The sequence below is a fragment of the Capsicum annuum genome, chromosome 2 (genome assembly GCF_002878395.1).
Source record: "Capsicum annuum cultivar UCD-10X-F1 chromosome 2, UCD10Xv1.1, whole genome shotgun sequence".
Classification (NCBI taxonomy): Eukaryota; Viridiplantae; Streptophyta; class Magnoliopsida; order Solanales; family Solanaceae; genus Capsicum; species Capsicum annuum.
The window spans coordinates 150,426,527-150,439,320 of NC_061112.1; the positions used below are offsets into that span (position 1 = coordinate 150,426,527).

Below are 12,794 nucleotides of genomic sequence, written 5' to 3' on the forward strand. Positions count from 1 at the left end.
TCTTTCTACACTTAGATAGTATGATTTACAGATAGAATACTAGTCCAACTTTCAGAACTAAATGTTATGACTCACTAGATTTAAAAAGTATGATTGATTTATTATTCATGATTTCAGTATTTCAGATATTCCAGCCTATGTGGGTCATTTACATTTAGCATACATTTTTATTTTTATAAATTATGATGATGAGATGATGTTTTACTTATGCATTTCACCCCTATATACTCAGTACATCCTCAAAGTACTGATCCACATATACGTCTATGTACTACATTGTGTCATAATGTAGGTTCAGGTGCTCAGTATCAGCAGCGTGAGTAGTTCGAGCATCTTCATCTACATCAGACAGTTGGTGAGTCCTCATAGTTTGGGGACTTATTCATTCAGATTCTGCAACTTAGTAGTTTTATATGATTCAGTATTCTTTTCAGACAGTTCGAGTTAGTTGGGGGTCTGTCCCAGTGACTCTCTAGTATTAGTAGTAGAGGCTTGTCAAACTGCTATTTTGATTCAGCTTATTTAGTATTTGAGATTTCAGATATTGTTTCAGATTTTATATTCAGATAGTTTTCCGCATTTAGAATGACTTTCATGTCTATATTACCTTGATTATGAGATTTATATCCAGTAGAAGGCAGACAGAGTTAGCTTAACGCTACTCGTAGTCTTGAGAACCGTGTGACATTTCGGGACTAGGTTTCCAAACATTACAGTGGGACTATCCTAAACCTCATGGACATGGATTTAAAAGTATATATATATATATATATATATATATATATATATATATATATATATATTATATGTATGTATATATATATGTATGTATGTATATATATATGTATGTATGTATGTATGTATTCACACGAATTTGGTTTCAAGAATGTTGATGAATATGCATTGAGAATTCTATATTTTATGAAAAAATTATGAAAATTGTGATGTAGTGTTTTAACTCAAATTATTTTTGTGTGATCATGAAATATTAAGATTGTGATGTTAAATGAGAGCTTGGAATATGTAATTCACTCCTTTACTATGATAATTCCTTGATTTTACATGTGGTGAATCGTTATGTACAAACCGTACTATTTTTCATGAGATAATGAAGGAGTGTCTTCACTTGTTTTATAATGATCATGATTCCTATTTAGAATAACTTTTAAATGATTGAAAAGTGTGACCACCGTAGAGTAAGTTTTGAGTAGAGAATGGTTTGGTTTTCAATTGTTTTGAAACATGAACTTTTGTTTAAAAGGTAAATCTTTTCGGCGGTTAATAAACATCTTTTGAAATAAGATAAAGGCAGTAGAGATGTTGTGACATGATTTGCAAGTCTGGGTATTACAATACCCTTTGATATGCCCGAAGATATTAAGAAAGAAACAACTTTTCAAAGAAGATATGTTTTAAAGAATCTAAAATTGGGCTTAAGAGAGTTAGATGGTTACGTTACCCGAAGAAGGCATGAGTCAAATGAATCATTGCACGAAACCGTAATTTGCCGACACGGATTTATGTTACCTGAAAGAGAAATTATACGCTGGCGACGGCCCTGTGGCGTAGTAGACAAGCAGACATTCCAACCCTTACGGCAAACTTGGGTTGGGGGCTTGACCACCGAGTCAAGGGCGGATTCCATATAGCCCGTGGATTCGTAGATTTGTAAGGAGTACCATCTAGCTCAGAAGTAAGATAAGCAGTAGAGTCGTGATTTGCAGAATGTGATTTGAAAGATTTAGATTATGCCCATGTGATTTTTAACTGCTTTAAGGTAACATGTATCTTTTGAAACGTTCTCACCTATGTTGCATATAAATGTATTTTTTATTTTGGATTGTTCTACATACTGGTACATTTGTATTGACCCCCAATATTTCAGGATCTGAGGCTCAATTCCGAGGTCCCGCTAAGTCGTAGATTTGTCCTACAGAAGTGTGCAGTTGGTGAGCCTCCCTTATTTCGGAAGGCCTGTTTTTAGAACATTGTGATTTTATTTTGGTTCATGGTTCGACTGGAGGTCTTGTCCTAGTTTTTAGACGTATGTTGATTCTTTGTTGTTAGAGATTTCGTAGATTGGTGTAATGTGTTTTGAATGTTAAGAACTTCCTTTCGAATTATTCAGTTTACTTATGAGATTGACCATATTTCCGTATGAAAAATTTTCGCATTTCCTTATATTGTATGATCATTGTGCATGATTGCCACATATAAGGATATAACCAAATTAATCCATATACACATTTTATGAGTGGTATAATATAACTTTCGAGTATTGAAAATGGTTCAGAAATACCCTTCATTCATCTTTGGGGTCTAAAATACCCTTTCATCCACCTTTATGGCTCTATTTTACCCTTCTCCTTAACATAAATTTTAAAAAATGTTATTAGTATTTTTTTATTTATTATGTGATAATTTCTTATTGGTTGAAATTTAATTAATTAAAATCTCAAATATAATTCGGTTTAACTTTAAAAAAACCCAATTCAAGACCCAAATCCAACCCAGTGACCCATTTTGAAAACTCCGTTGTTTCTGCATCACCCAACAAAAGCTAATCTTCCTCTCCAGCACCATTACAAAATTCAGTCTCTTCCTGTATATCACTAATTACAAAGCTTGAAACTTTTGGTCATCATCAGGTCAATTTTTTTAACTCCAGCTACCAAGAGAGCTCAGGAAATAAAACAAAAGGAGAATAAATTTAACTTCCATGAAAATTTATAAAATCAGTCCAAAATATCGAATCGAAAGTCAAAAACTTTAATCTAAGATGAACCTTGAAGCTCAGAAAAGAAGAAATTCACACCTTGAATATGGTGAGATGATGAAAATTTCATCTCTTATAGTATTATTGACTAAATCTTCTCCATGTTAATTGATCTTCTTCCATTAAAAAAAATTGTTGTTTATATAAAAAGTATACCGATTATATCGGGTAAAGGTGACACAATTTACAGGAGTCTATATATTTTAGCCCATTTATCTACGTGGATTCCTTTTCATTTTAAAAGTTCTTGTTATAAAATCTGCACAGAAACACATAGAACTTTTCCTTTACTAGATGCTTTGTTGCTAGATCAACAAAATGTTGCAGTTGTAGTGGCGGCTCAACATAATTAGTGGCTTAAAGTAAAATTTTAAAATAAGGCTATGAATTTATTTATTTTTCATAAATTTATATTTATAGCTTTTTGAGGTATAAAATTATAAATAAAATTACTTTGTAATTGATTTATCCAAAAATTCTTTTTGAATTAATAGTATACTTAACTCATTTGATATCTCTTGAATCTTTTTTTTAAGCTTGGGTAATACTTTTGAAATTTTATTTTTAAAAATCTTCTTTCAGCTAAGATAATTATATAAGATCAAGAAAAATATGCATTTGTAAAATAATAAAAAAAAAATTATGTGATTGAAATACATCTTATCTTTCAACTTTTTCGATTCCACTGTAATCATTGCTTTAATTTTTTTGGTGTCCATTAATCAAAATAATAACTTGAAGGTATGGTTTTTTGAGTTACTTCTATTTATTAGATGTTTTTTTTATAATTGAGAGTATTGAAAGAATTTTTTTAAAATATTAATTGTCAACTTTAATCTTGAATTTCTAAAGTGATATTTCTATTTGAGCTTAAGAGAAATTAAAATGTGATGAAGAAAATATTAAGAAATATTTGATATTTTCTAAAGGAAAAAATCTAAAAAAACTACAAACCTATAATGCTATAAAAAAAAATGAGGCCTTCAAAATTCGGAGGCCTAAAGCACTTGCTTCAATCGCTTCACCTTGAATCTGGCCATGAGCAGTTGATGAGTCATCTGATTTGAGTATGACAAATCAAAACAATGATTATTTCACACTGAACTTTGAATTGACAGGGACTAGTAGTTATGTGGGTATTGAAGAAACGCATAGAGAAGAGGAAGAGTTGAATGTAACAACTCAAACTATTGATGATTCTCAAACGGAATCGAGTTTACTGTGAATGGCAGCTATAAGGGCTCTGAAAATGTTTGTGTCGGATTGTTGGATTGGATTTGGGCGTCTGATAGGATTTTTGCAAGTTAAATCGGGTTAGGTTTGATTATTAATTAGTTTTTAATTGTTAAATTTCAACTAATAAGAAATTGTCATATAATAAATGAAAATACTAATTATATTTTTTAAAATTTTTGTTAAGGAAAAGGGTAAAATAGAGTCATATAGGTGGATGGAAGGTTATTTTAGACCCCAGAAGTGGATGAAGTGTATTTCTGAACCATTTATAATACTTGAAGGTTATATTAGACCCTTTTCCGTAGTTTAAATAAAATCTTTCTATTATGTCCTTATTCAATAAATATAATCATAATTGATTTGGAAAGAGATATAAAATTTAATTAGAAATATATTGATAAAATTATTTTTAATTTTATAGAAGTAAAAGAATTTATTAAGAGTGTACCCAACCAAAATCATATTATTTTGTGTTAAATTTTGTCACCACTAGGGGTTGGTAACAGGAGTAAGCGTAAAAATAGGACAACTAGTTATAAAAACAATGACATAATGAAATAAGAGATCATAACAAAAGAGCGTAGACATATTTACTTTTAAAATAGTGTTAATACATACACAATTAATAGGAGAGAAACTTTGAGGGTAAAAAAACTAGTATTTGTTTTGCACTCATTATTAAACTAAAGTAAATATTAAATTAATAAAAGCTTCCTCTCCTACAATCTCTTGTACCACAATATCCATGCATGCTCAAGGAACTCTGCAAGAAATTTCAAGAAAAAAAAAAAGGCATAGTTAGAAACTGGCTGGAATTTATACATGGCGAAAACTAACGAAGAAGTTGAACACAAAACACCAAGTACTAATCAATCGATATATATATAAACATGAAGAGTTAACTTCACAACGATCAGATCACATACAAAACAATAATTACACGTAATTGTCTATAATAAGTGAGATTAGTATACTAAAATAAAAGATATCTCTCTATGAAAGGAAAAATAAGAATTAGAAACGAAATTCTTCGTTAAATAACCCATAGATAAAAGTTGTTGTTTTTTTTTTTTTAAAAAAAAAAACAATCCATTGTTAAATACTCCTAGAACTTATGATAGATGATGTCTGTCGCCAAGTTACTTTGCAACATGTCAAGGTATACATGGATATATAGTATGAAAACAATTTATGCAGTCAGATAGGCGTCCGTATATATAAGTTAAATCCAGACGATAGTATAATTAATTACGTACGTTTTGCAGTCAATAGTAGGAGAGATGGGGATATTGGTAGTAACACCACAACGTGAAAGGAGATTAGTTGCAGCATCTGGCTTAAGGTTAGTGTAACGAGCAGCAGCAGATTTCACACATTCACAAGCAACTTGCCTATCTTGTTGTGTTGGTGTTATCTGTACAAGTTTTTTTACACCATCACAACATGGCACTGGTGGATCTCCACCTTGTATCAAATAAGGCAGACAAGGGGCCAGTGATAAATCAACTTCTCCACAAGTAATTGCTTCACCTAATTGCACTACCACAACTAGGAACATTAACAAAGCCACTAAAATTCCCTTCATATTATGTTTCTTTTTTTTTTGGCTGTTTCTAGAATTCAGTTGAGTATATGATGAGGAAATGGAGTGTTGAGTATTTATAGTAGTTTGTTGGTGCTTGTGGACAAGAGTTATTATTGATGGAACAATGGATATCGTGTTGGACATATTGTAAGGCTTTGCTGAAATAGGATGTCATTTTGCTACTAATTTTAGGAAAATGGACAACTTGTTTCATTTTCTTCCACATTTTTGGAACTTTGTAGGATGCGTGCTTGTTGAAGGAAGGATTTCAGGAAACAACAACCTTTTTTTGTGAAGAACTATTTGCATGAATATTGAGTTGTTACGGACGGTTTTATTCTATTCTGCCGGTGTAATTTAACATGTTATAATAGAGTGTTATTAAATAAATTCACCTGCAATTGACGTACGCCAAATTACTTGATGGTGTTAATGACTTTTAGAAATTCAATGCACACAACTTAAACTCATTCATCAGTTGTAAATTGAACATTTGTTAATTACTTGTGACAAAATATTATTGAAGTATAATTACCTCTTAGCTAATAGTAATAAAAGTATCATAAAATCTATGTTCCATTTTGTCTTTACTCGAATGCGTTTGGTATGACCCAGGACACGATTTTTTCATTTTCCTTAACATTTTGAAACTCTGTAGGATGCGTGCTTGTTGAAGGAAGGATTTAAGTGAAAGAATGAACATTTTTTTGGTGAAGAACTATTCACGTGAATATTGATCTAGAATTTAGGGGTTGTGGGCGTCCAGAAGGTTCGAGCACGCATATTGACAACCAAAGTTCTAAGGTTCCGCCTGGAAATCAAAGCATTCAGCTTTCTTCATGGTTTCAAGGATGATTTCTTATATCATATACCGATTTTTATACATTTCTTAGATAATTATACCTACTCTGCATCAAATTTAACGAATGTCGGAGCACCACAAGTTTGCACAGAGGTCCGCCCGGGTCTATTGGTGTAATTTAACACTTTATAGTAGGTCATCAATTGGTGTTATTAAATAAATTCACCTGCAATTAACTTTAAATGACCTGAAAGTGTGAATATCTTTTAGTCCGTCAATGCATACAACTTGAACTCATCAGTGTAATTTCACCCGTTTGTTACCTGTATCCGAGTTTCAGAGTGAAGGCCAATGCCAAAATATTATTGATGTAATTACCTCTTATTAAATTTATTGATTTATATCTCAATATGATATGGTATTGGAACTTAAACCGCCTAAATTTTTTAACTTTTATTCTGTTCTTTGCTACGTTTCATAAGATTATTGACATGTTTACCCTTAACTTTATCTCTATCACATTCTTATAGCTCGTTACAACAACATGCCTGACGTAATCCCACAATGGGGTCTGGAAGGATAGAGTATACGAGATAGCAAAGTTGTTTTCAATAGGTCATCGACTTAAGTAAAGCATTACCGCATTCTTATAGTTCGTTATAAGGTTAAAATTGCCAATTACTCAATTGAGAAATTGAATCCCAGGCCGAAGTTTACTTTCGTTAATGAGAAATCGTCATCTCAAGCTTGGCCCGTATACTTGGCCTTCACCAGAACAACTTAGCTGCACATGATTGTTACTCCCTACCCTGTTCATCTCATCTAGTATATCCTTTATACAAAAATTGCTGGTTAAATAAGGGGCTGAAAATTTGTGGACATCAAAAACACCAATGCATCAAACATCAAAGCACCCAGTCCCGTAGTCCTATAAAGAAATTTAAAATCATTTCTGGTGGTAACTTTTAAGTTCTTCAAAACAAGTCTGGAATTACCATTCTACAGTTGCTAGCTAACCGAGCACGTATAACATCTATTGTTAATATTCAGCCATTTCAGTACAGGTGGTTATCTCCCAGACATGAGCTTATCTAATTTGGAAGCCTCTTCGGAACTGGAAAACTGGAAACAAGTACAAAGGAAAGAGCATATATAAAACGGATGTATTGTACCAACAAACAACCGTCATTAACGCCCGTGTGGGTATCAAGTGACTTGACAAATATTCAAACTTACATTTCCACAAGTTTAAGGCCCAACAAGTCCCGAAAAAAATCGCGGGTTCAGTGCCTGTGGCTTCTTCAAGCCAGATAACGATACAACTTCCTATCTATTTTATCCCTCTCCAAGAATTCACGCTCAATCAAAGACTCGATTCGTTTCTTTATGACAACTGGGTTTGGCAGGAATCGAGACTGCAGCTGCTTCGTTACTTCAGTAACTATATTGTTGTGATCTAGCACCCTCCGAGATTTCATGATTCTGACTATTGCTGCCTCAATCTGTGGTTTTCGGTCCTCCTCCACTCTCTGCCTAGTCTCCTGTTTCTCAGGTTCCGACTCCTTTTGCGCAACAACAGTACCTATCTTTAACTTGTAGAACTTGCTCGAGAACTTATCATTGAAGTAAAAGGCATCATCTTCAGCTATATCCTTGCTCATTGGTTCCTTCCTCAGAACATTCTTCCCCTTGACACAAGCGAGAGACTGTAAGCACCTCTTTAAGTCTGAAGCTGGTATTTCTGTAGCCTGTTCAATTTCTCTATAACTCAATCGATCGGCATTGTTGAACAGCATAAGGATGCACATCTGGTAAGTGGAAACGTTAAGCTCATGCTTCTGTCCCTTTCCAAATGTAGCTTTCACATCAGCAGTCCCCATATTGGTTTGCCAAGACAGCCTCCTACCTGTATGGGTCCCCAGATAGTAGGTCTTGAACTTCTCACAGACCCCTAAAATTTCTGAAGGAAGATTGCAAGTAGTAACAGACTGTGTTGGCCAGGACCCGGTAGTAAGAACCTGGACAGTAAGTGAAGGACCCTCAGCGATTTCAGCACCCACAGCAGCATGAAAACCCTGCATCGTATCCTGTGAGGTCTTCATATCAGTAAACATGCCTTCCAGTTTTGAGGTGAACTGGTACCCGCATTCTGTTTTAAGCTTAACTATCAAACTTCTCTCCGCGTCATCAGATACCGTCTTCCCAGAGAGTAGCCTCTTTGCCAAGTGCTGCTTGTAGTACTTCTCAAACACATCTTTCTCCTGAAGGTAGCGGAAGAGCATCATCACTTTGTCTAATACGAGCTCTACATCCTCCTCAGTAACCCCTTTAAGCCCTTTCCGAAGTTTGTCATCCACAAACAAAGAGATATACTCGGGTGATCGCGGATTCAGATTAATGAAGTACTCAAATGAGGAATTTAGAGCATTCTGGAATGTTTTGTCATTATTAAATGCTGAACTTATGATCTTATCATGCTTATCCTTCTCATCCAAAAGCCTCTGCACAAAGTCTACAGGATCCTTTAACTTTTCTGGATCAGTGACAAGCTGCTTACCAATTTCTCGAATATGAGAAGTCATGACATCTCTAATCAATGCGAGCCCAGTTGACACTCTTCGGAACAAGTTGTACATCCTGCCTAGATCTTCATACTTATCATTCACAATCATATTCACCAAGCCTGAGTTATCCATATGAACCAATCTGTGCATATGGCTTTCAATCATCTCTTTCTCCACGACATTAGTAAGTTTGGGTTCACTTCTTGTATCTAAATAATGAGACACTCTTTCAATCTCTTCATTGAGACGTTTCTCAGCTTTCTTCAGATAATCCCCACAATCACAGCACTCAATGAATTGCTGAGACTCAAGCCGATAAAAATCAGCCGAGACATCAAGAAAAGGCTTTTCAAAATCTTCTTGATATACTGAAGAACCCAAATCCATTAGCATTTTTATCACATTCCTCATCAAACCCCTGTTTATCACTTCACCAGTCCTCTCAAGCTGAATAAGTTCAAGAAGTGTGTCCTGAAGCCTTTTGTGGATTTTACTACAGTGGATGATATGGTCTCTCCATAAATTCAAACCAAGCTCATGAACAGGTGTTTTATGTGTACTGGGAATGAAAGTTCTATCCATATACATCAATATATCTCGAATCATTTGCAGTGCCTTGTTATGCTCTGCCCATTTCCGATTCAGTTCTTCAAGAAACAAACCTCCCTGAGAAGCTTCAATAAATTTTGCAATTTCCTTCAAATGTGATGTCATGGTTGACACAAGTCCTGAATAGAGCTTCTCCCCAAATTTGTGCAGTACCATGTTATATGCATTTCTGCAGATGCCAGATATTAAGAACATCAAAGTAACATAGATGGCTATGCAAGAGAGAGAGAGAGAGAGAGAGAGGCTAATAGGTCCCGATGGATTGAACAATATCAAATATGCCACATTGTTAAGCGACAGAATTATCAAAATATAGGCGGCAGATCTTCTCCTTAAAAATACAAGAAATAAAGAAATTGATTAAAGAAACCAAGTATACAAACATCTAACCCCCATTCCCTAAAAATGATATGTGAAGTGATATATTGGAAACTATTATTTCATCTCAACTGGGAAGCTTTATGGTTTATGCACGTAAACGTTTGACAAACAAGCTAACAAGTAAAGGTTTTCTGCCAATATGTATAATGATGCAATCAAACTACATCAAGTTTTCAAAAGATATCTACTACATCTGTTATTAAACTACTGCCATATTATTTTCTTTTGACGATAAGTGCTAAATCACCTAAATTATCTCTAATCAAAATAAAAAAGATACAGCTAACAGTTTGGACTTAACAGACATGGATAAACCCAATACTCTTCACTTAAAGGACATAGACAAAGCTAACAGTTTGAACTTAAAAGAGAAGCATACTTCCATATAAATTATGACATTTCTATTTGCTTGGGCTAGTCAACCGATAGGAATAGAGGCTTGTTTCCACAACTGAAAGAGAATCTGACGCAGGATGGGAAACAGAATAAGATTGAGGAGCGTACAAAGCCACTATCAGAAGTCTAAGAGGAAGAGAGACCTTTTACAAAGACATATATTCAACTTATTAAAAGTAAATCCTCTAAGCTTAATCTCCAACAATTAACGCTATGCTCCTTAGCTCTCTCGCTCATATGGCATAATGTACCCCAGAGGTGGATCTACAAGGACTGTACATGTATACCTACCCCCACCCCCCACCCCCAAAAAACAAAAACGACAGAATAGTATCTCTATATCCACTTGCATTTCCTCCCCATCAAACGAAAATAGACATGCAAAATTAACTACATCAATTGAAGTTGCTTAATCGGGAGGTATTTCTTTCCTCTTGATAATAATAAGAACGTCCATATTTGACAAACCAGACTAACATATCGGCTTTTTTATGTTGCATCAATGCCAACCTAACCTTGAGTCACATGCTAATAAATTATGGTCAAAATTGTGACCGCAAATCCTTATTTCCAACTGTCAGCCGGGAAAGAAGCCCGGTCAGGTATAAGGAAGAGTATTAAATAGAGAAGCACATTCGAAAATTTAATAATTTGAGGTTCTCTAAGTTTCTACAACCAACAAATAGACTAAATGGACTACTAGCAATTAACTAGTTAAAATCAATATAGTAGTATTTTTACTATAGTTTCGAGTTTTTAATACAGTCACTAGAACAGAATTAACCTCCACTAGTAAGCAAAAATGAGTAGCGGAAGCCAGGACTAACAAGGACAAAGCAACTGAATCTGTTCTATCCAACAATGCAGATAGCATCACCTAATAACAAGGACAAAACAACTGAATCTGTTCTATCCAACAATACAGATAGCATCACCTAATAACTTTCCAGTTTGCAACTTTGTATAAGCCAAGATATAATCCAAGCTGCAAACACATGCAGCTTCTATATCTTTAGTAATTTTATTTTTTTTAGCTTTTTTAATAACCGTGGTGGTGTCCGGGCCAGCATGCACCCATACAAATTCCACGGGATACCGTGTCACCACCTCCCACCAGCAACAGATATCAGATACACCTAGCGTTTTTGTTTCTACTGAGATTTGAACCTAAGACCTCACGCTGCTCAATCTACTTTATTGACCCTTAAGAGCTTACGTATCGACTAATTTAGCAGCTATTACTTCTACCGTAAACATCAAAACACAAGCAATTACTTGTACACAGAATCAAACAGCTTAAAATACAATAGGCAACATCAGAAATGAAAATCACACTAAACAAAATTAAATTAGATTAAACAAAGTAAGAGAAATCAAACCTATAAAGCTCTTCAAAACTTAAACCACTAGCGTTATGATTATAAATCTCATGAATAGCATGTTCAAGGATCTTCCAAGTTTTTTCAGCATACTTCGGATCCACAACAACCCGATGCTTAAACGCCTCTATCTGAAAATTCCTCTTCTTCTGTGCACTCATTTCTCCTCTCAATTCCCAAATTCACCAACGCCGCCGCTAAATTATCCAACTTCCTAAACACGATTAAAATCCGAAATCGAACGATCAGGTCTTTAATCACCGATCTAAAAATTGGGGATTTAGGGCTTCTCTGCAAATGACAAAAATGAAAAAAATGGGAAAGTTAACTTAATGAGCAATTAAGAAATTAACGGAAGATTATTGATTTGATGAATTATAAAAAGATAATGATGGATTAATTACCAGATAGGCATTTGTTTGGTCGATTGAAAATTTGAGGTTTTCGTCTATGTGACACACTGGCTCCTTATCAATGTGTTATAGTAATGTATTTGTTTTTTTTATTCGTGTGTTCTTTCCTTTTACCACCCCTAGAGTCTTGTTTTTTCCTGTTTTAGGAGCCTATCTTTATTTGGGTTTTTGAGTCAATATTTTTGACTTTAAAGCCCAGCCAAATGGCCCAAGAAATTATCAAGAGCAGCATTAACTTTCTTGAGAAGTTGAATTTTGTGGAGATTTTTTGGATTGTTATGTTATAATACAACAATAACAAACCAAGCGTGGGGTCTGGAAAGGGTAGAATGTATGCAGTCCATACCACTATCTTTGAAGAAATAGGGAGGCTGTTTCCGATACCCTGGCTCAGAGCAAGGATATGTTATAATAGGCTTGTATAAACTATCTATAACGATATAATTAGGTGTTTTTTTAAAATAAACATAGTTGTTTTACTTGACAATTTTAATGCTGCTTCAAAATATTTTTAGATAAACATAATCGTTTTTCCTATAATTTCTCTCTCATATGAGAGGCATTGAAACAGGAAATCTAACGCAATAAATTTATTTTCAATTTGGGGAATTACACTTCATTCGAAATATTTGACACTAACAGGAGAAAATTGG

At 34.1% G+C, this 12,794-nt stretch overlaps 2 protein-coding genes across 2 annotated transcripts; both read right to left on the bottom strand.

The window, feature by feature from the left end:
• Positions 1-4,580: 4,580 nt before the first annotated feature.
• Positions 4,581-5,703, bottom strand: LOC107861454 (non-specific lipid-transfer protein A). Its single transcript, XM_016706792.2, has 2 exons — positions 5,269-5,703; positions 4,581-4,775 (listed from the first exon to the last, which is right to left on the bottom strand). Exons 1-2 carry the CDS (start codon positions 5,595-5,597, stop codon positions 4,766-4,768), a joined length of 339 nt encoding a protein of 112 aa, XP_016562278.1. The 5' UTR covers positions 5,598-5,703; the 3' UTR covers positions 4,581-4,765.
• A 1,829-nt stretch (positions 5,704-7,532) lies between these two features.
• Positions 7,533-12,392, bottom strand: LOC107860536 (cullin-3A). Its single transcript, XM_016705925.2, has 3 exons — positions 12,133-12,392; positions 11,729-12,019; positions 7,533-9,741 (listed from the first exon to the last, which is right to left on the bottom strand). Exons 2-3 carry the CDS (start codon positions 11,887-11,889, stop codon positions 7,701-7,703), a joined length of 2,202 nt encoding a protein of 733 aa, XP_016561411.1. The 5' UTR covers positions 11,890-12,019; positions 12,133-12,392; the 3' UTR covers positions 7,533-7,700.
• Positions 12,393-12,794: the final 402 nt, after the last annotated feature.

Excerpts from the sequence above, each read along its gene's own strand:
- LOC107861454 (XM_016706792.2), bottom strand. The coding sequence starts at position 5,597 with ATGAAGGGAATTTTAGTGGCTTTGTTAATGTTCCTAGTTGTGGTAGTG.
- LOC107860536 (XM_016705925.2), bottom strand. The coding sequence starts at position 11,889 with ATGAGTGCACAGAAGAAGAGGAATTTTCAGATAGAGGCGTTTAAGCAT. Across the intron at positions 9,742-11,728 it reads AGTTTTGAAGAGCTTTATAG|AAATGCATATAACATGGTAC; the intron begins GTTTGATTTCTC and ends TGGCATCTGCAG.